The sequence below is a fragment of the Pristis pectinata genome, chromosome 8 (assembly GCF_009764475.1).
Source record: "Pristis pectinata isolate sPriPec2 chromosome 8, sPriPec2.1.pri, whole genome shotgun sequence".
Taxonomy (NCBI): Eukaryota; Metazoa; Chordata; class Chondrichthyes; order Rhinopristiformes; family Pristidae; genus Pristis; species Pristis pectinata.
The window spans coordinates 27,351,595-27,377,856 of record NC_067412.1 but is presented as its reverse complement, the minus strand read 5'-3'; the positions used below and the strand labels follow the sequence as shown (position 1 = coordinate 27,377,856).

The 26,262-nt window shown below is 40.7% G+C and overlaps 1 protein-coding gene across 1 annotated transcript; it reads left to right on the top strand.

The window, feature by feature from the left end:
- Positions 1-1,527: 1,527 nt before the first annotated feature.
- LOC127573213 (fascin-like) lies at positions 1,528-25,796 on the top strand. The gene is made up of 5 exons (XM_052021215.1): positions 1,528-2,488; positions 20,629-20,785; positions 22,599-22,720; positions 22,970-23,137; positions 23,775-25,796. Exons 1-5 carry the CDS (start codon positions 1,669-1,671, stop codon positions 23,975-23,977), a joined length of 1,470 nt encoding a protein of 489 aa, XP_051877175.1. The 5' UTR covers positions 1,528-1,668; the 3' UTR covers positions 23,978-25,796.
- The last annotated feature ends 466 nt before the right edge of the window (positions 25,797-26,262 follow it).

The following is a 26,262-nucleotide window of genomic DNA, read 5'->3' as shown; positions in this document are numbered from 1 at the left end:
AGAAGGCATCGATAAGGTGCCACATAAAAGGCTTATCCATAAGATAAGGATGCATGGAGTTGGGGGTAAGGTATTAACATGGATAGAGGATTGGTTAACCAATGGAAGGCAGAGAGTTAGGATAAATGGATGTTGCTCTGGTTGGCAATAGGTGGTGATCGGGGTGCTGCAGGGGTCAGTGCTGCGCCCACAATTGTTTATGATATACATTAACGATTTGGAAGAGGGGACTGAGTGTAGTGTATCTAAATTTGCCAATTACACTAAATTGAGTGGAAAAGCAAATTGTGCAAAGCATGCAGAGAGTCTGTAGAGAGATATAGATAGGTTAACTGAGTGGGCAAGAGTCTGGCAGATGGAGTATAATGTTGGTAAATGCAAGGTCATCCATTTAGGAAGGAAAAATAGAAGATCAGATTATTATCTAAATGGTGAAAGATTGCAGTATGCTGTTGCGCAGAGGGGCTTGTGCATGAATTGCAAAAGATTGGTTTGCAGGTGCAACAGGTTTTCAAGAAGGCAAATGGAATGTTGGCCTTCATCGCTAGAGGGATTGAATTTAAGAGCAGGGAGGTTATGCTGCAGCTGTACAGGGTAAGGGTGAGGCTGCACCTGGAGTACTGCGTGCAGTTCTGGTTTCCTTACTTGAGGAAAGAAAGATATATTGGCTTTGGAGGTGGTGCAGAAGAAGTTCACCAGGTTGATTCTGGAGATGAGTGGGTCAGCATTTGAGGAGAGATTGCATCACCTGGGACTATGATTGTTGGAATTCAGGAAGAATAAGATAAAGTTATGAAAGGGATAGATAAGATGGAGGCAGGAAGGTTGTTTCCACTGGTAGGTGAGACTAGAATGAGGGAACATAGTGTCAAGATTTGGGGGAATAGATTTAGGACAGAGATGAGGAGAAACTGCATTTCCTACAGAGTAGTAAATCTGTGGAATTCTTTGCCCAGGGAAGCAGTAGAAGCTACCTCGTTAAATATATTTAAGACGCAGTAAGATAGATTTTTGCATAGTTGGGGAATTAAGGGTTATGGGGAAACGGCAGGTAGGTGGATCTGAGTCCACGGTCAGATCAGCCATGATCTCATTAAATGGCAGAGCCGGCTCGACGGGCCAGATGGGCTACTCCTGCTCCTATTTCTTATATTCTTATGAGACCTGATCATGTGAAGTAATGCCAAATTATGAAAATGAAGTGAGATGCGAGGTAAGGGACCATGGTTTAACATCAGCAGTGGGGTAAAAGCCCAGTACTTCTTAAGTATCATATGTTACAATTAAAACAAAAGAAAGATTTTGAAATGGGCTTAGCTCGTATTAATGGAGTTAAGTCATAACCTTGAGAGTCATCGGGTGTTTTGTACAACAGGTAAAGGCATCATTAACACCAACGTACATGAACGTGAGTGCGCGGTACTTTGAACAGGGAGGCAGCGCGCCCTCGCCTCCCTGAAGGCGGTGCTGGCCGCCTGACGTCAGCCGCTGTATAAATGGTCCCACGGCAGCTAGGGCTTCAGCCTTGCTGGAGGAGGTTGGGTTCTCACACGGTGGGGTCTGCAGGCAAACAAAGGGATTCGGGAGCGGACTGTGCAACAATCGCCACACACACGCAAACATCTCAAGGGGGGAAAGAAACGGTTCCTAACAATCAAACGAGCAGCCATGCCAGCCAATGATAGCAGCAACCGCCTGCAGATCCAATTTGGGCTCATCAACTGCGGCAAGAAGTACCTGACGGCCGAAGCTTTTGGCTTCAAGATCAACGCGTCGGCCACCACGATGAAGAAGAAGCAGATCTGGACTCTGGAGCAGAACGGCGAGGACTCCAGCGTGGTGTTCTTCAAGAGCCACCTGGGCAGGTACCTGGCCGCCGACAAGGACGGCAACGTGTCGTGTGACAGCGAGCAGCCGTCCACCGACTGCCGCTTCCTCATCGTCGCCCACGATGACGGCCGCTGGTCTCTGCAGTCCGAACCGCACAAGCGGTACTTCGGCGGCACCGAGGACCGCATCATCTGCTTCGCGCAGACCATCTCGGTCGCGGAGAAATGGAGCGTCCACATCGCCATGCACCCTCAGGCCAACATCTTCAGCGTGACCAGGAAGAGGTACGCGCACCTCAGCGCCAAGGACGAGATCGCCATTGACCGCGACTGCCCCTGGGGGCTGGACTCTCTCATCACCTTGGTCTTTCAGGACCAGAAGTACAGCGTCCAGACCAGCGACAACCGCCTGCTCCGCAACGATGGCCAGTTGGTGGAGAAGCCCGAGCCAGCCACTGGCTACACCCTGGAGTTCAGGTCGGGCAAGGTGGCCTTTCGGGACTGCGAAGGCAAGTACCTGGCCCCTTCGGGCCCCACCGGCACCATGAAGTCTGGTAAAAGCACCAAGGCGGGCAAGGATGAGCTCTTTGTCCTGGAGCAGAGCTACCCCCAGGTGGTCCTGAAGGCTGCCAATGGCAGGAATGTCTCCATTCGGCAAGGTAAGCGTTAATGCCAGCGAAAACTGGGTGGTTTTGTGTATGATTAACGGCAATTCCATCTGCTCTAGTATGAACGACCCTCGTAAACACAACAGATGATAAAAGAACAATACACATCATCAATGACATCTTTTTCCTTTCAAAAAGACGTGGCTTTCTGATTATCAAGAATCCCAGATGATTGTCTTCCCAGAAATGTCTGTTATTGAATGGCTCACTAGGGAGAATTTCACCAATATGGCTTCTGATTTTCATTCCAATGCAGATTTTTTTTTGAATGAATTGACCCTAGTTAAATACCTCGAATATCCATCAGCCCTTTCCCATCTCCCCTAGTAACTGCATCTAATTACTTCAGGCAGCAGTGCAAGGCAATGGTAAGGTTAATTACTTCGACCGAGCCTCATTCCGCAATCTTTGATTTGCAAAAGCTTTTCGTGTAAAACAGGATCCTGTTGTATGGAGTGTGGGCTATAACTTGTAGGAGTGGAGGAGATACGCACGCAACAGTTTTCTGGGGTAATTTCTGTGCAGCAACGGGATCAAACGAAGGGGGTTTTCTGGCCATTTGTTTGCGGTAACGGTCTCTTGCAGCTGTTCACAATTGCTTTGCTCCTTCATTACGGCAAAGGCATAATCGTCCCATTGTGCAGAGAACAATCCAACATTTCCTTATAATTCCCTGCCAGCAAAGCTGGCCGGAGCCCCACCCCCATCATCACTTTAAAGGGTAGACGTGGAATTAAAAAAGGTTTCAAAACGGAAACCATTGAGACACATCGATGATCGCACGACTGCAGAATTATTTTGTGAAAATATTCTCACCCTACGCAAGAAAAATGTTAAATTGATACTGAAGTGCAGCTCGTTAACTGTATTTTTAAACTGTCCAGAAAATGAGTTAAATCTCAACGGGTGCCGCCTTTATAACTAGCTGCATATTGAAATTCCTTTATATAATCGCCTTCATCTTAAAGAGGCCTTCAATAACAGATTTGCCAACCCACATAACAAAGGAAGTGTGCTTGAATCTGGCGAGACCGTTGAGAATGGACTCTCAAAATGTGATTCACGCTGGATACGAGTCTTGCAGTTTTAGCGCCTGAGATGCAACTAACCACTCCCACCTCCCTGTCCTTTTAATGAAACCGGTTGCCGTTATAATATGAAATGTGCATTTACAAAGCCTCTTCAACTGTGCAAAAAAGAAAATCGACGCGATCTCACTCGTCAATAGTGAACAAAACCAGATGTGTGTTATTTGAGCTCTTAAAGGAAGGATTTTTGTTGCAAGTTTCGGGTCTGCCGACAGAAATAACCTCCTCTTACGGCTACCAGTGTGCAACATTTCACTGCTGCATCCAGGTTGCTTTTCTGCAAAAAAAAACACTCAGTGTCCCTATTTGTACATAATTCCTCACGATTTAATGAACGTTCACTGACGGATTGCCTTCCGTTGTTCTTCATGAACCCGTGTTCTGATTTTTTCCCCTCATTTTAAATATGGATATCGTTTTATTTTCCCAACTTTATTTTTCAAACATTCTTCAAATTCATTTTCTTGGAAAACAAGGAAACTTCTCAAGGGAAACTAATCTGGTCACCAAATAGTGTGAAAATAAATAAAAACTGCAGGCGTTGGAAATCAGTTAAGACCAATGCTGAAACCAAAAGGCATTGTTGGAACCACATGGCATCAGTTCGATTTTCTTTCCAAATGCGGCCTGACCTGCTGACAGCCCCAGCATTCTGCTTTTACTTCAGATTTCCAAAATCTGCAATTCTTTTTTCCCTCTTTGCACAAATATTGCAGTGATTTCACTAAGCAAGCAGTGGAGCAATAGATGAAACCTAAAATCAGTGAGTCCAAATAGAAGCAAACTTTACTGAATTTTTCTCTCTCAAAACAAAAAAAATCCCTTTACTTTGACATCTTGAGGTTATGGAAGTCCCATTCCTTGACTTTTAACTGTGCATCTTTAACAACCCATTCACACATTTAGTTAATGTAGTCAAACTAAATTTGATACCAAACCACAGGAAACCAAAAAGTTGGTAAAGGTATATTTTAAATGAAAAGGACTAATGTTTTGAATGAATTCTAGAGTTCAGTGCAACTGAAGGCACAGTTATCATAGTAGAGATAAATTCTGGATGTGCTAGAGCTTGGATTTGAAGGCTGGGAGAGGTCATATTAAACAGAAGGCAGAATTTTAAAGAATGGAAGCAGGAGTGGACCACATGGCCCATCATGCCTGCTCCATGATTACAATAGGATCATGACTGGTCTTGTACTTTAAAGCCATCTTCCTGCTCCAACTGTATATCAATGAAAATCGCTATCTGTCTTAGCTATGCTTGGCAACTCCGGGGCCCTGCAGCATGGAGAATTTTAAAGAATCACTAATCTACAGATAAAGAAACATCTGTCCTGAATAAAGCAACATGAGAACTTTCAAATATCTCAGTGAGATCACCTTTATAAACTTGAAAGATGCTGTGTAGGCCCAATTGAGAAATCTAACCATCCCAGGAAACATTTGCTGCACTCCCCAAGTATATCCTTCCTTGGGTAGAGAGGCCAGAGCTGTACACAAGATGCAGCCCCATTAGGCACTATATAATTGGAGCAAGATGTCTTTATTGTATTGAAATCCTTAAAAGATTATGTACTTTCCAACTGCTTTCATATCTGCATGTTATCGTTCAGGAACTTGGGTCCCTCTGAATGCTGCTTTTCAATCCCTCCATTTTAAAAAAAAAACTTTATACCAAATTGATGATCTCACATTTTTCACATTCTCATCTTCCATTCATTTAACCTGTTTATATCCACTGAAGTCTCTCTGCATCCTCATCACAGCCCATGCTGCCATCTAGCTTTGAGTCATTGGCAAACTTGGATATATTACACTTGATCTTGTCATTGATACAAATTGTGAACAGTTGGGTCTCCAAGACTCATGCCTGTAGCATCCCACTATTTAGTCCTGACCTGAAAGTGACCCACTTATTCCTACTATTGTGTCCATTAACCAATCCTCAATTTATATCATCATATATTACACCTTGTATGCAATATGATAAGCTCCAAGTTTTGTTTAATCTCTTGTGGTATCTGTTATTGAAGGCTTCTGAAAGTCCATATCAACATGTTATCTTGTATCAATTCTGATAATTAGTCTTCCAGAATTTTTTCCACTACTGTTGTTGGCCTAATTGGTCTGTTCCTTATTTTCTGTCTCCCTCATTTCCTAAAGACTGGGGTTATATTTGCTACCTTCCATTCTGTAGGAACCAGTCAGAATCTATAGCATTGTAGAAAATAACAATGAGTGCGTCTATTATCTCACTAGACAATCCCTTCAAAACTAGCATACAAGTTATCAGGTCCTAGGAATTTATCATCTTTCAGTCTAATTTCTCTTAATTTTTAGGCTAATTTACTTGAGCCCATTTACTCTGCTCCACATCTCCATGATTTCTGGCAGATTGCATCTGCTTCCATAAAGAGATGCACAACATATTTGTTTAATTTCTCTGCCATTTCTTTATTCTCCTTTCTTGGGCTGTATGGAACTTGTATTAAATTTATTTTTTTTCTTTTGCACAACTACACAAGTTCACCATGTTTTCTTTCCCCACTAACCTACTCTTGAATGCCACTTTCCCACATCAATGCCATTTCCCTCTGAAATCTGGAATTTTCCCCTATGCTTGAGGTCACTTTTTTGGCAACATGTGCCCCTTCCTTCTGATCTAATACTATTTTTCTCTTTATAGTCACAGCTGGGTTACTTTTCTTTAAATATTAAGCCAGTTTTGTATTTTAATGCAGTTTCTCAATCCATCATGGCCAACTCATTGCTTGTGCCTTTATTCTAACTTTAAGACCCTGGTTTCAGACTGAACTAAAACATCCGTAAGGCCACTGTTACCAAAAGGCTCCTTAACTGCTAGATTACCCTTTCCTATTGCACAATGCTAGATGTAGCTGATTCTTGATTCCTCAATGTGCTGATCTGGAAAACCAACTATTCTACACTCCATGAATTCCTCGTGTGATTATATGTAGATTAAATACCCTAGTAATTTATTGTTGTCTTTGTAACATGTACCTCTAATTCGATGATGGCACTACATTACCACTACTGTTTGGGGGACTTGTGTATAACTACCATCAATATTTTCTGTTTCATAGCCCCAGCCAGAATTATTCTATTTGACTTTGAGTTGTGATTCTTCCCATTTACTGCCTTTATCTCATTATTGGGGCTACTGGTCTCCTTTTCTCCTTTAGCTTTTTCTTGAGCATTAAGTGTCCTGGAGTACTGAATTCCCAAGCTTGGTCAGTTTGCAAACTTACCTCTAATGGCTGCTTAGATTACACCCATTTTTTATTTATGCCGTTAATTCACCACTACCTATTATCTTGAAGTTTAGAAGAGTGGGAGGTGATTTAATTGATGCATAGTGATCATGAGGTGTCTTAAGTGTGGATGTGGAGCAGATGTTTTGTTGTGGGATAATTTAGAACTAGGAGTTGCCTACTTAAAACAATGCAAAATTGAGGTTACAATTAGATGAGCAATGTGATGCTCAATCAGATGAGCACTGTAGGAGTTGGCATAACACTATTACGGAGCCAGTGACCTGGGTTCAATTCCCACTGCTGTCTGTAAGGAGTTTGTATGTTCTCCGTGTCTGTATGGGTTTCCTCTGGGTGCTCTGGTTTCCTCTCACATTCCAAAGACTTGTAGGTTAAGAGTTGTGGGCATGCTATGTTGGTGCTGGAAGAGTGGTGACACTTGTGGGCTGCCTCTAGCCCATTCTCGGTAATGCAAAAAGACGCATTTCACTGTTTTGATGTACATGTGACTAATAAATATCAAATATCTTTTTTAAAAAGGTGGAGTTGGCTTGTGGAACTGTGGCAATCAGCTGCTCCTAATTTGTTCATATCTTGTTCTGCATGCAATTTAGTTAAGTCCCTTCAATTTTATCTTTGTACCATTTTTCCCTGTTTTGACTCTAATTGGAGGTATACAATTATTTGTACTGTCCCTCTGTTTATACCCATTTTGATCCTCTGCATTATTGCTCCTCTAATTTCCTAAATTACCCCTCACTAGAACCCTATATAGGGGGAGGGGATTTGTAACTATAGGCCATTCAAGTGCAGATGTCATTTCCCAAGACCTTTTTGCCTGATCTGCCCAAGAATGAACAATCCTATAAAGTATCCTTTGCTTTGGATGTATTCAGAAGCAGTTTCATTGATAGTTACAGTATGACATAATAGACAAAATGATGTCTGGCCTCTTTGTTTTGCTCCCATCATTTGTACTTGAGCTGTTTTGTCTTAAAGTGGGATGAATTTTGTTGAGCAGCAAGTATGATCCCAAAGCTTGTAACCCAACTACATAACCAAAAGGGAAGGCCTCTCAACTTGACTGGAGTCCAAAATATTTACTGCACAAGTCAAATTGGATTTTAGCCAATTTGAGTTGTTTGGCCTATAAATCTTATTTGGATAACTCAGATGAAGTCCAACAGGTGCTGGATATGTCTCAGTGTTCTGTCCGTTAATGTTTTTTGTTGTATGTGTCTTTAGAATTTGTAAAGTGTCACGTGTTTCAACATGCTGGGTCATTTGCAGTTGCATTTAGGAATGCATGTGGAAGAAGAGAATTGAGTTACTTTGATACATTCTATTACATAGTGGTGAAAATTGACAACTGCACTTGGCTCCATACTCTATATAGTGTCCACCAAATGTGAAAATAATGCAAGAACATAAAAATAGGAGTAGTAGGCCATTTGGCACTATGGGGCAGCTCTGCCATTCATTAACATCATGGCTGCTTATCTGCCCTGATACCAGTTTGCTGCACTATCCCTTGATTCCATTAATAATTGATACTGTGACCACTGGTCTAACCTCTTCAACAGGGTAACCATTCTCCCCACATCCAACCTGTTGAGCCCTGCAACAGTTTTGTAAGCTTCAATGAGATCACTCATTCTTCCTGGCTTGAGAGAATGTAGGCCTGTTCTATGTGATCACTCATCGTATAGTAAACATGCCATGCCTGGAGACACGAGACAACAGATGCTGGAAGCTGGACCAAAAATCAAACTGCTGGAGGAACTTGAGTCAAGCAGCATTTGTGGAGGGAATTAGTTGATGTTTTGCATCGAGACCCTGAACTTCACTGATGCTGCCTAACCCACTGAATTCTTCCAGTGGTTTGTTTTATGCCATTCTTGGAACAAGCCTAGTGAATCTTTGCTGCACTCCCTCGGGCAAGTATATCTTCGAGTAAGGAGACCAAAACTGCACATAATATTCCAGGTGCAGTCTCAGAAGGGTCTTGTCTAATTGAAGTAAGATATCTGCACCCAGATTCTCTCAAAGGCCAACCTCCCTATAGCCTTCCAATGACTTGTATAGAAGGACATCAAAGACCCTTTCAACATCAACATTTCCTAATTGCTCTCCAATTTAAACAATAAAAAAAAGCCTCTGGCTTTCCTCCTTCATACTTGCAGTCTCACCTAGTTTAGTGTTATCAGCAAATTTGGAAATATGACATTTAGTTCTCTCAACCAAATCACTGATATAGATCATGAAAAGCTAAAAGTCATCCATGGATATAGAAAACATTGGGTCAGTAACTGACTTTTGGGTATCCTGGCAGCCAATTACTTGACCTTTACCTTAAATTTGTCAGATGCCATACAGAATTTGATGCAATTTATCAGTCATGAAGCAGGGGAGTGTAAGTCCAACGGCAGGTGTGCTGTGTTTTCTGAAGTCAGGAGGTGCTCCACACAAATCCATTTTTAATTAACACTTACTCTGGCTCACTGCAATTTGAGCAGAATATTCAATTGTTACTTCAGCCCATTCACCCCAAACTGTACAGTTGTGCTTAACTAGTTGTTAATAGCTCTAATGTGTGGTGAAATGAGACTAGCCATATTTGTCTAGTCAGATTAGTGGGAGATACTTTTTGAAATCATAGGTTCCCAGCTGGAAACCTATTTAAACTGTGTTTAAAATTAATCTAAACATGTATCAGACACTTGCACAATTTTACCATCTGATTACTTAATTTGAATCACTTAATTTTCTACTTGACACCTGTCTAATAGACACAGAATTAAGAGTGTGCAGAGGAAGCTTGAGGTTATGCCCACTGCAGCTATTATTTTTCTGCAAATACTTGATGGCAGCTCATTCAATTTGAGGGGTTGACTAGCCAATTTAGTTAAGCCTGACAGCAACAATAGATCTCATCTTTGGCATGAGGTGACATCAGTTTGGGAAGAATTTCAGTGTTTTGCTTTGAGGAGGAGCGTTTGAAGATCAAGTCCTCAACCTGGCTCAAAACACAGGCAGTGGTGATCTCTGCCCTCCTATGTGTTTAAGATTCTACCTACAGCAGGCACCTCACGGTCCTGCAAATAGGTCAGCAAGGCTGTGTGAAATCCTCCAGATCCACTAGAAGGATAAGTGAATTAACAGCAGTGTGCTCTCCCAGGCCAATGTCATCAAAGCTCTGATTACATTGTTGGCTCTTTTGGGCAAGCCTCATTGTTCCCATGCCTGACACAAGACTTCTGAAATGCATGCTATTCTCAGCTTTTGCAAGAAGACACTGGTAGACAAAAAGAGAAGATTGTTTGCAAAGCCTCCTGGAAGGGAAGGAAATGTAATATTCCCCAGTTATTCCTGGGAATCCCTGGTTCATGGTGGAAGGAGTACACCCTTTTGCAGACCACCTATCTGCTTGTCCTGTCGACTACCACCTGCCCCATCTGTGGAAGAGTCTGCACATTGGCCTCATCAGGCACTTGAGAACCCACAGAGGTGGAGTGGAAGCAAGTCCCCCTCGACCTGGAGAGACTGTCTGTCCTCAATGTGACATAAGGATATGTAAATATTTGCTATTTATAATTGGGTTGTGAGTTATTGGTTATAATGTGGGAAAATTGCTACTTTTGTAGTTGCTAATTGTCTAAAAATATTTTTGACAGATATGAGCACTTGAAATTGTTGAAAGGAATTCCTGTACAATTTAACACTGGATCATTGAGTTGGCCTCATATGAAATTACTTGTTTGGTGGGGATGGGTGTCACCATTGTATTTGACAGGAATTCTTGCATTGATTGTACCAGAGGAAAAATTAAAGCATTTCCCAAGAGACCTAGCTAATTATTAATGGAAATTTCACACCTATGCACCTGGTATAACATTTCTTGGTGTGGAGAAATTGCTCCTGTCACTTACCTCCAGTGTACCATAAACATTTTCTTATCTTTCAATAACTAGCTTGGAAATACGGTGTAGAATTTTTAGGGGATTTGTGTAGCATGTTTCAACCCAGTTTGTGATGAATGCAGGAAACGTGGCAGCCAATTTACACACACAGGAAGCTTCCACACAATACAGATGTAATGACAAATTAACTATAAACAATTCTCCTGTTTATATGCTCCAATAATTTGTTTCTGGTATATACATTATAACCTGAACCAGGAAAGGAATGTGAACTGAAGGATTTTAATATAATGACATTATTTTTCAAAATCGGTAGGGGGACTTGTGAGATTTATGTAGCTGTTCTGTGAAAGTGTAGGTGTAAAATGTGGTGTAGTGCTTATACTTTGTGTGTGGGCTGAAGATTTACCAACTTTTTGTTTTGGGGCATCTAGTGTTTAATAGACATTCAGTTGAAGAATGTTAACATTGTGTTCTCTACGCACAATGTAACATTTGTCCACCTTGTACATTATTACTTGTGTGTGAATGTATGTTGTATGGCCAACAATCTGTACAGCCAAGATCTCATGCACCATAAGTGTGCCCAACTGATGATTAACTTCTTGGTGGCAATGGCTTACAAGTAATTTGGGCCATACACGAGGCACTCTTTTTTTTGTCCTGTTTGAGTAATGTCACTTGCCTCTCTGGGCAAGCAATCAAGATGTCTGTTGTAAAGTGACATTTCCTGAGCTCTTGACAGAAAGATCAATTTTTAAATTAAGTAGGGGTTGGACCTTCAATGTGTTTTGTTCATCCAGCAATAACACCTGTGGCATTTGGGGGTGGGGGGGGAAAGCACTACAATTTTGCACTTGAGGGAAATATTTAGTAATTCCTTGACTATAACCTAGATGTGAGACTTGCTACCATTAATCCTACTTCATGTTGGATTAGGAGATGTTGTATCTTCCAAGCAATAAAAAGGAACTTTTGTCAATTCTGCTGCCTCTTTTTTTGTTTGAAAACCACTATCTGCATCACATCATTTGCCAAGAATGGAAAAACTAAAATTATCTGCTGTGCTGCTTGAAGGCATTGTTTCACTTTTGTCTCTTGTGTTAACTCTTGAGGGTGGAGGTGCTTGGTGGTAGGTGAACCAGAAATTCCTTTTTCCTGATTGAAATGCAAATATTGAATGGATAAATGGTTTGCTTCTGGGGATTTTTAGTCTCTGGGTATATTAACCATGGAGCACTTGCTTTTGATTTCCCCAACATGTGTTAATGTCTGTTCTCCAAGGCATGTTGGTGCCTGTTCTGATTGCCTGCAATTACCATTATCATAAAGTAAATTATTCCTCTTGTTTCTGTCAAAGGAGTTATCTAGTCCCATGGAACTGACTGGTTTGTAAGTGCTGTAGTGCATTTTAGAACTTGTGTAGTCCTAAATTTGTCAAGTTTTGTACACTTGCATCTGTCTGGCTCCATTTTCAGCATCTAAATCTACACCAGCTTTACTGTTGCTGGGGACTCTGCTTGGAGATCAGTCATTTGTTGTGATAACTGATTCTCCAAGTCTCCTAATTTTGTAGACTTATAATTTTTGTGGTTTCTCTGGTCCTACTGCAACAGCCTACATTGAAGTTTTTAGAAAAGAATTACTTCCCCCGAAGTATGCACTTTTTTGGGAGATGGATGTCTTGTTGTTAACCCTTTCCTGGTAAATGAAGAGCTTTAAATTGATAAAATTAAAATTTCAAAGTGCAGAGATATTATCTTCATGGTCCACCTTGATAGGTAAAATTAGATATCATACTCCAGTTGCAAACAAAATGCTATAGGCTAAATATATATAATATGTGAAAATGTTTGAAATGTTGACTGCACATTAACTTCTGGGCCAAAAAAGTATTTCTGTACTCAATGTGAATCCTGGATCTTTGTGGTTACACAAAGTGTGCAACGTCAAGAGTGAAGAAGCAGAAACTTGCCTGTGCAATCCACTGACATGGTGAGAGCCAGCACTGTGCATATCTGAATGCCTGTACATTGGTAAGGAGGTGGGCAGCCCTTGAAAGCACTGGAGTAGTAGGGGCTCCTTAAAAGGAAAAGACTTTCTGGGGGGGTATGCATTGGATGCATCAGAAATAAAATTCACAGTTGATCTTGGTGAGGATTCACTAAAAGCAGGTTTGAGTAAGTTGGAAAGTTTAAAATAATTTAAAATAAGTTTTAAAATTAGAGCCAGAATTTAATTTTTGTAATTGCTATTTTCTGATTAGTGGTTCCTGGAAGTTCTGGCTCTAATTTCTCAATTCTGCCCCATTCTCAAGTAACAGTAATAGTTTCTCTCAATCCACACCAGGTTTCCCTGAATTGATCAGAAATTTATGGATACTTTCCAATTTTAGGGAATGTAACCTTTCCTCACTTCATCTCTTGAGACTTTGGGCTACAAATTCTGGAATCTGCCATCTCACCAGATGAATAGTAGAAATCTGCCAGATCAGATTGAAGAAAAATCAAATTCCAATTAAATAAAATGACAAGGTGAAAGATGAATACATGAAGTTCGTTATCAGCTTAATGCCAAATCATTGGTTTCCAAGTTCTCTGCATGTCCTTGACCTTTTAATCTATGATGTGACTGCCCCCCTCTTTCTGAACCTCTGGTTCTAGCTTTACACCACTTCAAAAGTACTCTATACTTGGATGACCTCCACATTTTGCCACAGAAATCCATTTGTCACAACCTTCCCCATTCACTTAATCTATTAACATTTGGTGATTTAATATTTCCAATAACACTTCCTACCCTGCTATCTACTTTTAGTGTCATTTGGTGCTTTTGGATGCATGCACTTACCCCGTCAGCTAAGCAGTTGATAGACAATGGGTTGTTGTGGCACCAACATAACACAGTTTCTGGAAATCTAAATAACATCCATGGACAGATGAAGGGTCTTGACCCAAAACATCAACTATCCATTTCCCTCCACAGATGCTGCCTGACCCACCGAGTTCTTCCAACTTGTTTGTTGCTCCAGATACCAGCATCTCTTGTCTCCATGGGCAATAGCTCTCTTCAACCACCAGTTCAAGCATGATCCAACCATTACAGATCCATGCTGGCACAATTTGGCTGAAAATGTCCAAGGTCACTCGGGCCTAACTTGTCTACATTTCCCCATTCCTCTTGAATAGAAGAGTAACCAATGCAATTTTCCGATCTAATGGAATAGCTTCCAAGTTGAGGGTACACTGCCAATATCTTCATTATTTAAGTATTCTTGCATATTTTTTTTAAGCTTGGGATGGAAATCATTTGGAGGTGGCAACTTATCATGCCTCTAGTGCCATTATGTTTGTTACAGATACTTTGGAAATTTGAATCTCTGGTCCTGATTGTGCTACCATCTCCCCAAATGTAAACACTATAGCCAAGTAGTTATTCAGTATGTCTGCCATTGCCTCATGTTCAGTGAGTATCACTACTAGGGAGCCCATGTTATTTATAACCACTTTTTTCCCCCATTGCTGTACCAAACCCCATTTAACTGCCTCACTAGCTGTTGAGCAGCGTCTGGTATATTAAGAACATGGGGAGATCAAACACCCTCCCTTGTAAAGAGCCTGCTGTGTCATTCAGCAAGATCATGGCTGCTCTTCAGTCAGACACACATGTTCCTGTCTGCACTTGGTATTATTAGCCTAAGTGGTCAGCCTTGACTCTTGTCAGAGCTTAATGACCAAACTCTGCTTTTTGAACTAATGGCATGAGTGTTTTTATTTTTGGGGTGGGGAGGGGGTGTTTGGCAAGTGTTAGAGATGTCTCTTTATTCTAAACCATTTTGTTTAGTCAAGGGGTCCAGGGTGCAGTTACTGCGATCTCTCGTTTTATTACGGTTCTGTTCCTGACTTCAATAAACTAAATGCATGTTATGACTTTTAAATTTTTGACCTGCAAACCTTTTTCTTTATTTTGGTTTCATTGCATTTCTGTTAATTCATTAGCCAGCTAAGGACATTTTCACGTGGGTGTAATTGTGGTTTTGTTCAGCATTTTGTTCATGAAAGCTGCCTTCTCTATCTGCAGTAAACACCTCCAAAAAGGGGAGAATAGCCATGCTGCAGTAACGAGCAGGATGTTTGCACCTCCTAAATGTTTCCTTTTCCAATCTGAATGGATTGGATGTGTAGCTTTTTATTGATCTGTGGTTGTGTAGGCCATGATGGACCCAACATTTTGCTTTTATCCACCCCCTGCCCCCATACTCTTAAATGGCATTTGGGAGGTAATACTGCTCTTGTGATCTTATCTTAACCCAGTTGTCATGGTAATCCATTATTCTGGTTTGAGGTGCATTACCAAGCAATAACTGGGTTAAGTGCAACTAAAGAAAGATAAGACTCTGAAGGGGAGGAATGGAAACACATCTTTTTGGAGCAACTAGCTATCAGGAAATTTGTAGTGTTAGGCCTGCTTCAAGCAGAGAGAGAAACTGCAGCTAAGGTAATTGCATCCAAAAATGCAAGATTGTCAATGTCAATGTTCTTGAAAACTTAGTTCTAAAATTATTTTTCACTTTGGGGGCTGCCAGGAAGGACATAGGGGTGCAATGTTCTCTCAGTCCAGTAAAAGGATCATTTGAGTTGCTGAATCCTAACATTTTAGAGCAATTCTGAAATTTTTTTAGTTTTAAATTTGGGTCCAAGAAAATGTATCCTCCCCTCAACCTTGGCCAACTATTCTCCCTGTCTAGCAAGCAGCATCTGTGAAACATGGTGCAAATCGGGGTAACAGTTTCTTGAAGCATGTAATTTTGTGGGTTTTTTCCACTTGGTGTGGGTTCCTGGCAGTGGTTCATTTTTGAATTTAATAATACGGTGCACTAAATATGCCCGACTTCTATTTTCTCTACAGTGGACAAGGAAACACGAGTGAGTTCATCAGGTTTAGCACAGAACAACTGAAATTGGCTTTACTACAGCTGAGAGACTTGAGAGCTATATTGTGTTTTACCCTGTTGATGGATCACTGCTACTTTGAGATTATTGTGAATTTGCACCATTTGTTACAGGACATCCTGAGATTTAAGGCACTTTAAAATTTTTCTACCTTTTTGTGTCAAAGCAGAAAAGTTTTTATTTTTGGGGTACTGATATACCTTTGATCACATTTTGCTGAAGGAAGTAATACACTGCCTGCTGCTCAGATTTGCATTTTTATAAATATTTTTATATAGTCAATTGCATGGAAATGAATTTGAACTGTTGAACTTGAAAATTTGATACATTAGTCTGTTTTGTGTGCACAGTTATTGCTTGGAAGATACTTAATTCAAAGAATCTTTTTTTTGTTTGCAAAATTGGCCCAGACATTTTCTGTTTGCCCTTGTGCCCTCCATAGAGGTCAAGGTCACCCTGACTGGCAACTTCCTTGCCACAAGATCATACCAAACAGCTACAACAAATATCTGCCATGTCTTGTAATGCACTGTTAGCACTTACATTGGGGAGGTCTCTCAGACTCTTGAAGAAAGGTGACTGTCTATTTAGATTTCGGTGAAGAGGTCACATCTCTGGCAAAGGGATTTGCTGGATTCTTGCAAGTGCACTAGTGTCCATAGAACTTCACTCGATAACCCTGAATTTTCATCAACACAAGGCTTCCTCAATGCACAGATGGTGGGTGGATCATTTTAAAAAGTTGTTCCTCATGGACACTGCATTGCATTCTGGCATTTCCTCACCCCCCCCCCCCCCCCCCCCCCCCCCCCCGCCGCCCAGTGTGTGCATCCATCCTTGAATGATGAACCACCAGACCTCTTTGGGGGCTATCAGTGCCTAGAATGATGGGGTGAGGGCTACCTTCTCTCACCTTGCCCTTGTGCATTTTGCACATTACTGTAGAGAACTTCAATAATGAAGGTACACAGACACCATCATTGTTATATAAAAAAAATGCCATGGACAGCCATAAAATGATGCTAACATCAGCGATAGGGAGATAAACCACTATATGACATGCAGAGCAGTGAGCTACTTGCTTGTAGAGTCCCTTTGCTCTTTAGGAAGCATCCATGTCCTGTAAGAAGTGGCAATCTGGCCACATGGCATTTTGTTGCTCCATGAGAACAGTTAACTAACACATGGCACCACTTTGCAGGACATCAAGCTGCTGCCTGGCAACTTGTCACTTCTGTAAATGCACAAAATTTCAACCATGTGGCAGAGATCAGACACCCAGCTGGACCAGTGTGAATCCATGTGGATCAGATGGTGTCTGTCTGTGCCTCCACTGCAGTTAACATTTGCTCCTATAAGCATCATGCGAGGGTGTTAATTCTGAGCGCTTGGAAGGAAGTGCTCAAGACATCCTGGTGCAGCAAAACTTTTGCAAGAACATAGAGCTGGATGGCTGCATGCTCCATGTCATCTCCCGTGTTCAGTCACATTGCCTGACAGTACACTTAGCCATCTCTATGGATAAGCAACCCAGTCATGATTCTTCCAGGGCAGTACAATACTTGAACCCTCTGGCAAGCCCCCATGCCTGATTTGCCCTATTCCTTCTGCCAGACTGCAACCTGCTAGTGATTGGTCTATCACCCTGTGACAATCTGCCTTCTATTCAACATTTGATTCCTTGCAGTGCTGGCTTGAATTGCTGTTGTTTGGATGTCAGCCACAATGACAGTATTGCAGCCCATCACCGTTCTCCTTCCTACTACCAGCTCCTGCCACAGTCTCCACCTTCCCCCTCCCATTTGGGGACATGACCTCCAGTACCAGGTATAAGACTGCCATGAAATGGCTCCTTTATATGATATGATCCCTTGACAGATGGTAAAACTACTTATGACATTGTGTAGTAAATGTTGGAATGTCAGGCTACAGGGACAGGTCTCTCCAAGTGCTATTTTAGCAGTCATGCCAAGTCTCCCATTAACACCCCTTCCCCACCCACTTACCCCTGTAATACATTTCCTCATGCATCCAATGTTAAAGTTAGTGAAGTTACATTGGGCGAAGTTACATTGGGCAAAGTGCAGAGCTCTCCTTGTAGCCTTTCAACTAACCTGTGCTGCTATTGTGTGTTGCTGCTGTGCTTATGGGCGAGTATGCCTTAAGGGCTGATGCCTTGTCAAATTACTGTGCAATGAAATGTATGTGGATCTGCCTGGTAGGGCTGTGACTTGTAAAATGGGACCTGCACTGCTTTCTCATTTCTGCTTACAAACCCTTAAGTGCTTCTGGCCAATTTTGCTTTTTTGTTTTGCCAATGCTCAGGGTGGAGAGCTTGGCACTAGTACTGTATGAAGCTCCATTTTAACATGAGTCAATTCTATGCATGAGATCTAGGGAGTAAGTTGCCACGAGTACAGAAATATGACAAGATCCCTCAAGTTGAAGGATTAGTTATTCTGGTGGTGGTTGAGGTATTAAACTTGGACAAGAGTGCTTGACACTGCAGAGAGCCTTTTTAGCTGAACTTCTGCAGACTGAACACCCAGTTTGCCTGCAGAGCTGAAGTAAACTTGTTCATGGGTATCTATACTTCTTCCACAGCTGCCAGAAACAGCAGTCAGGTGAGTTTTAAGTTTCCACTGTAGACTTGGTGAAACAGGAGAAGTTAACCTGCACCCCCTTCCCCACCACCCCTAAATGAATGAGGGAGCCTCCTGGGCTTGCTAGCAGCACGAATACTATTGTTTTCCTTTTTTAAAAAATAAAGAATGCAAATCCTTTGGGAGGCCAACTGATGCAGTGCTAGACCATATTCAAAAGTTGGTTTGCACAGATTTAGATGATATTGCCCAAAGCAGTGGGGACATGATGCAAAAATATCTTTACAAGAACCAGAGTTTAGGATTTCTTCAAGAGTATTCACTCTAGTTGTGAGACTATTATGTCTCTAAGTTTATGGAGAAAGGTGCACAAGTCCTAACACAAGCTTGGCAACTTCTGGGTGATAGTTTAGTGGGAAGAGAAACTAAAACATAGTACGAGTTAATAACTTCTATTTTCATTTCAAATCAATAACTCAGGCTGTTAACCTTGTAGCTGCTTGTTAGGTGGCATCCAACATAAATCAATGTCAGTTTTCAACAGAACTTTATATGTAGTGTTAATTATTTTGGTACTGCACAGTAGAAAATAAATTTGAAAGTGAAACATGATGACTACCTTTTCTGGGTTGCTTTGATGTAGAAATTTGACCAGGCAGTTGCTGATGTGAGTTGTACTTTTGCATCTGTGATTTTTTTTTGGGCATCAAATGATGCCATTCCCCATGCAGTGTTCCCCATGTAGAAATTGGTCCATGTTGTCCTTGGATCAACCAATTTTAGTCATTCCTAGAACAGTTGATTGCAAAGTGCTAGGCAGGGACCCCAATAAAGGAAGTTCTATACTTATCCTCTATCTTTCAAGCCCTTTTCCTTAATCTTCCCTGAAAATCCTGAACCCCAGCTTCGATGCCCCTGAGGTTTGTTGCAAACCCATGAATGAAACATCTAAACAGGTGCACCATGATTTCTATGCCTGTATTTTTCCACTCCAACTATATCTGACTTCAAGTTATTTTGCAGCTGCTTCCTTGCTGAAGCTCCAAGGGGATGAACAGAAACCCTTGATTTCTTTTCCAGCCATTCCTCAATGTGTTGCAGTTTTAATTTCCTCCAACTTTTATTTGGGAGAGTGTTGGGGAAGGAAATTCTTTGAGGCATTACATCAAAATCCTTGACTTTCTAAAGCTACACAGACTATTTTTGGAAGTGGACTTGCTCTTTAGAACTTAAAATTAGTTTTAAAATTTAGGATTCAGAATGGTAAAATGGTTCTTGAAATTTGTTTCAAAGCATGATTATGCTAAATATTTCTAACTTCTTGCCTCACTCAGAAATTTGAATTGGTCAGTGGATTAGATCCTAATTCTGATCTGGCCAACAATCTTTTTGATAGAAATGTTAAATGGAAGATGCTGTATTTGACGACAAGTAGTAATGGGTCCCTTGACTGTGATGTGAACTTATCTTAAACATTTGAGTTGATTTAATTTGTAGTTGCATCCCAGGTATGGAGTTTAAGTGGAAGGATGTAAATGGAACACAATTTTAAAATGGGGTTTCCAAGGTCCAAATCTTAAAGTAAGCATCCTCTTTCTTCAGGTTGTAGTTTTATTGCCTTTTGGTAATCTCCCATTTTCCTGTTTATAGTGCCAAATTAAGTGTGTAGCTGATCTCTATAAGAACTTTGTGTATTCCAAGAGATTACATCTCACTCCTTTAAACTCAGGATGGCTCTTTGATCTCTCCTTGTTGGACAATCCTACTCCTGCCCTCTGCAGCCCAGGAGTCACAGATGAACCTTTTCTCATGTTTTGTGGGTAGGGAGGCAGACCTGTACACAATACTCCAGGTGCAATCTCATCCACAACTATCTGGGTTCAGTTGGTTTATTGTGCGCTTTTAATAATTCTTGCTCTTTGATCCTTTTTGTATGAAAGCCTTGAATCTTCTTTTGCTTTTAAAACTGTTCTCTTTGCAGTTCACCCACTGAAACTGAGTGATTGGATATTCTGCAGCAGAAATGTTCTAAATGGGTGGAAACATGCTTGAAACGAGATGTGAAACTCAATAACAAGTCTTAGAGGGGTGCTGCATAAGAAATTTTTACCCCTTTGCTTCCAATATGATTTGACTTGTGTACTTTAGCTTTAGTTTTGCTTTCCTCATGAGAACCAAGAGGTGGTTATGTATATCTGGGTTCCACTTGACTGAAGCAAATCAACATAAATTGGTCAGATTGATTTTGAAGTAGAGGTTAGTGTTCATTTCCTGACTCTGATTTGCTCCTGAAAAGGTATGGACCTGTCTGCTAATCAGGATGAAGAAAGTGACCAAGAAACTTTTCAGCTAGAAATCAACAAAGAAACCAAGAAATGTGCTTTCAGGACCTGCACTGGGAAATACTGGACACTGACTTCCAATGGAGGGGTACAGTCTACTGCCTCTACAAAGTAAGTGTACTAATCAGCAGAATCTTTGTTGATAACTTTGATATAATTCCAGTAAAGATCTTTATATAAAGTCACAAATGTCAAATTATACATAAATGTATATTACTTTGAAACCACAAGCACATAATTTGAGCCAGTAAACAAGCAAGTCCATTGCAGCATGGGAAAGCTGCCTCTTTATCCACTCCATTTGTAAACTGTTCAAGTTGGGAGCAGGGTAATGCAAGTAAAGTGTGGGGGAGAGTGGCGCTTTTGAAATGTTTTCAAAAGTGCAGAATTCTGGGTGAGACAAATACCATTCTGAAGTAGGGCATAAGTTTTCTAGTAAACCTCTAGCCTAAATTAAACATGGATGAACTTTTGATCTTCACTGTCTGCCTCCAAATCCACAGGAGTACTTGGTGACCTTTTATTTGGAAAATTTGCTGTTTTGGTTTTCATCATTTGCAGACTTCTGATTTGTTATGGCCTTTCCATAGCCATTTGACCTTTAGTAGGGTGCCTTCAGTGAAGTGCTTGTTCTTTTTAAGACTTCATAATATTGAAATTGAGCTCTGTGGGAACAGAATCTTCTGAATGGATGTTATGCAGCCAGCCATTCTGGAGTAAACACATCTCTGGTGTTATCTGAAAATTAATACTACGTTCTTAGTAGGAGGAAAAAATGTCAAGCATTTGACTGCCTGTTTAAGTTCTGGTATAAAAATGTACATCCCTATGGTGTACAAGATTTGTGTTACTGTGCAAAAAAAAAAACATCTGAACTGGAACACTTAAACACTTCCAAGCTTTCCAATAATATGCCTGTAAATAAATGAGCTCAGACTGGCTTTCTCCCTCCCTCCAGAACCAATACCTGCAATGAATTTTGTGATATTTTTTTTTTCCTTGCTCAGTTCTCCTAAGCTGCTATGTTGTTTTCAAGTAAATATCACTTTATTGGACTCTTGCATCATTTATTCAAAAATACCAAAATTCTCAATTATTTTTAGTAATGGGCATCTTTTTTTTTGAAGAATTCAGGGCTATATTAAAATGGAGGCTTATTAAAAGGTTGGGGTTGTTGTAAGAGGTTAGGAATAAAAGTGCTGTGCCATTATGTTTAAATTCACTGCTAGTGAGGGCTGTTCTACACACTTTGAAATAGGAATAGCAGTATCTTACAAGGAAGGTAAAATGGGTGTGTTTACTTGGGCTGTCCATAGTTACTGGAAGCAGGATGCTACTTTTCTGCTGTACTATTGAACCATCTGTCTAGAAGGATACATTTGAGAAATTTCCATTTGCTGCTGTAACTTTTAGACCAGATTGCCTTCATACCACTGAACTTTTCCTTTCCACTCCCATCCCATGCTCTGTTTACATGGGACACTTCAAATTACCATCATTTGCACCACTTCATTTCCTGCCAATTTAAGCTATGCTTCTGCCACCCCTACATGCATTCATATTTGTTGCACTAGACATACTGTGCAGGAAATCTGTTCTGAGTATGTTCTTAAACCAACCCCTTGCTTCTCCAATCTGGTCAAGTGCAGTGCATATCTGCCAGAATCTTACCAAACTGCCTACTTATTGACCTATTCCTTCTGGAACTGCTTTTAACCTATTGAAACTCTGGCCTTTGTCTTCATTTCTCTGGCTTTTTATTAATCATGCGTTTCCTGTCCAGTCTCAATGTAAGCTCCCAGCCCCTACAGAAATAGTTTGAATGCCAGAATATTGCTTTTTCCCCTTTCTGTTGCTGTGCAGTGACTTGAGATGAGGACATTTTCCAAGAAGGAATTGGTCATTTGTCCATTTTGTTTTCCAGAAATGACAATTGTTACTTTCAAATTGAATGGCGTGAAAGGAGAATTGTTCTGAAGGCTGTCAATGGCAAATATGTGGCTGCTAAAAAGAATGGGCAGCTTTGTGCCAGCATAGAAACACCAAGTAAGTTCCTGTTGATGTATTAGTGCAAGTTGCTCTCACCCCTTTCCAAGTATGGGTGGTGGGAAAGGAATTGCACAGCTTCTTTATAATAAGTTTTGGTTTTCAAACTACTTGGTCTTGAAGGATGCCATAGCTGAGGCTGATTTGTATCCTTGCTGCACTGCAGAAGTGGTTATCACCTATTCCAGAGGTTCTAGCACCTATGAAATGCTGAAGTATTTCTTTTTCTTCCCCTACCCTATTTTCAAGCGGAGACTGAAGAGTTTGTAATGAAACTCATCAACAGGCCTATAATAGTTCTTCGTGGAGAACATGGCTTTATTGGCTGTCGGAAAGTAACTGGAACCCTAGACTCCAACAGATCTTCATACGACGTCTTCCATCTGGAGCTTAATGATGGAGCTTACAACCTCAAAGGTAAATACTAGCACTTGTTTGTTCTTTGCTGATCTTTCCCAAAGGACTCTTCCACAGATGCCAGCATCTCTTCCTGATCCCAAATAATATATTGGATTATTTTACCATGAAAGATGTTATAGTAGAAACGGTCTCATTGGTCCCAACTTGAGTTGCTAACATGAGCAGCATTTCTACTTTTGTTGCATCTTGTCTTCCCTATCTTGCTTATGTTGAGAGCATTCTGCTGCTCTCAACATCCTGCCTCAGTCTGATTTGTTTCAAACAGTGGGCACCATCAGGAAGTGCAGTAATGCCTCAGTTCTTTCCCTTCCACTGTTTACTACCCAGTTTCCTGAGCCGTGTCTGAACATAAATGTGTTTAATAGTATTTCCAGAGACTTCATAATAAATTACCTGCCTGTGCTTTACTTTCCAGGCTTACTTTTCATTAATGCAAAGCCAGTGACCAAAGTTATCTCCAGTAGTAGTTTGGGATTGGTCCACTGAATTTGCTACATTATATAAATAGTCTCTACTAGAATTGAACTTGGACCAACTGGTGTAACATTTGATGTATACATTTTTTAAAAACTATGTTGTACTTCTCCAAGACTTTCTCTGTCTGGCTCTTGTACAATATTGTATTTCTTTGCAGATTCTACTGGGAAGTACTGGATGGTTGGAAGTGATTCCTCTGTCACCAGCAGCAGTGATAAACCTGTGGATTTCTTGTTTGAATTCTGTGATTACAACAAAGTTGCAATTAAAGTAGATGGAAAGTATTTAAAGGGGGACCATGCAGGTGTGCTCAAGGCATCTGCTGATGCCATTGACTCCTCAACCCTCTGGGAGTATTAAATGCACTTTATGTGGCTTCCCAGCATCCATTTCTTGCAGTATCCTACCATGGGCTGCAATGCCTGCCCTCCTTTCACATCATATTGCAACAATTTTTTAACAAAGTTTTGTATATTCATCTTGGCTGTAGCTGCTATTAAAGATCTTCCTTAGATCTATGCAGGGCATTTAAATCAATACTGCGTGACCTTCCCTTTAGCATTCCTTTATTAGTGGGATTTTTCTGGACACTGTAACATTGGCAAAGTTATGGTTAAGACTTTGTGCCTTTGCCACCTTGCAGCTGCTCTACTGCCAGATGCTCTGATATTGCTAGCTACATTTGCCAGTGCTTTGGCTATGCCAGGCTGGGAGCTTGAGACCATTTGCAGCCTTCCCTTGCAAAAGGAGGGGAGGGGTCAGCTCATCGTGCTGACTTTGTACTGGATTTTGCAGGGCATGATGCTGTGAAGGAGTAGTTACATTATCTCATCCTTTCTACAGAAGGCAGTTTGATTTTCTGGTTATCCACCAACTGTGCTCATCCCCTCAATTGCCTGAGCAATTTTGCTGCATGTAGCATTCAAAAGCTATCACTTTATGCAGACCCAATAGTTGCCATGGTTTATCCACAATCTAGAAATGCTCGAAATCAAATTCCTAAGAGAACAATGTAGGAACCAATAAGACTTCTTCCAAAAGAGAATGTCCATCTCAAATTCATAAATGTGGAATGACATAAGCTGGTCTTGTGTTGTACATTTCTATTGTTTATCCATGCTGTAGATCTGCAAATTATTTCCACAATGAATATTTGTAGTATGAGGAAGATGCCATGTGTTGGTAATTGTAACCATCTTTCCCTTAGTCACCTGGCCATCTCATTTTATCTCAACCTTGCATTTTAGCATTTTGTGCCTCTACTGCCATCTTTAATCAGACAAGTGTGCCTAATTACCCACAGCAACAAAGTGTTAAATAACTCATTAGATGCAGCAAAGGCCTGTATATATTTTAAAAAAAACACTGCCACTTTGCTAGAACTTGATGGCAATGTTGTCTCATTAGCATCATTTGCACCCCTCATGGTATGGCTTCTGGAATATTGTAGATGTTTGTGGGCTATTGCTGGAACTTGTAAGTATCCTTGAACTGGAAAATTTAGCAGTGCTTCCTCTGATACTACCTAATTTTCTATGGTTCAATATGGGAGAGTGAACTGGATACCCCAGAAAGTATGTGAACTATTTCAGTTGAGCCCCCACCCCAGCCCCAAAAAAATGACCAAAGTCTGTGTCATGAATTATCTGGTTCAAGGTGAAAGATGGGCAGGCATTTGGACCAGAACCACTGCTTTTATTGGTCCACGGTAGGATCTCCTTAATGCAATGTTGCAATGTACTTTATGGAGACTGCATGTGGTCTTGTAATTTGTTGTGGAGGGATATATTGCCAAAACCTGCTTCTCTGTAATGTGAAACCTTTGTATATTATCCTCAAAAGCAAATCCAACTGGAATAATGGTAACCAAGAATAATGCAAGTGCTATAACCTTACAATTTGTGGTATCTTAAATTCACTTTTTTTCTTAAAAACTGTTTGGTCCATTAGTTCTGTGTAAATTACAATATACAGTGTGGGAATCACTGGACTTGGTCACCAAATTCAAACTCAGCCACCAACAGGACATTAAAAATGGTGTAGACATAGATTTCACCTTTAATGTCAGATTCCATATAAATGTATCTTGTAGAATTAACACTGTACTTTGAACTTTCCATTCAATCATTTGTATAACTTGGAATGTCATGTCAAATAAAACAATGTTGCATATGCCAAAGTCTTTCAGTGATGTAAATTTGTTGAAAACATAGCACAAATGTGCCATCTGTACAATGGTAATTTCTGGGTTTGTTGTGCACAGGTGTGCACCTTTGGGGTGGGTGTGAGGTGGTGAAGGAAAAATTAACAACCCAGAATAGAGCTTTCCTTAACTGTTCCACAAACAGAATCTTGAGTATTTACTCTCTTCCTTTCATGAACCCAACTCTACATTCACAAAGCAGTGAGAATGTTGCCTTCCTATTAACTCTGAACTGGAGATACTGATTTTTTTTTTGCCATGATGCATTGTGTTTTTGTATTTGAGTTGAGACTGGGACCTCTGTCTTCAAGTGGAAGAAAGGTAATCCAGATGTTTTCCCCCACTGTTTAATTTTGAGCTGTATGTCATTCAAAACTATTCTTGGGCAAGCCTTAACCATGCACAGTGCATCATAAGCTCTACTATACCCCCTGATTATTAC

Bases quoted from the DNA above. Each gene is read 5' to 3' on its own strand.
- LOC127573213 (XM_052021215.1), top strand. From the start codon at position 1,669: ATGCCAGCCAATGATAGCAGCAACCGCCTGCAGATCCAATTTGGGCTC. The intron at 22,721-22,969 runs GTAAGTTCCTGT...CCTATTTTCAAG, and splicing joins TGCCAGCATAGAAACACCAA to CGGAGACTGAAGAGTTTGTA. The intron at 23,138-23,774 runs GTAAATACTAGC...ATTTCTTTGCAG, and splicing joins TGGAGCTTACAACCTCAAAG to ATTCTACTGGGAAGTACTGG.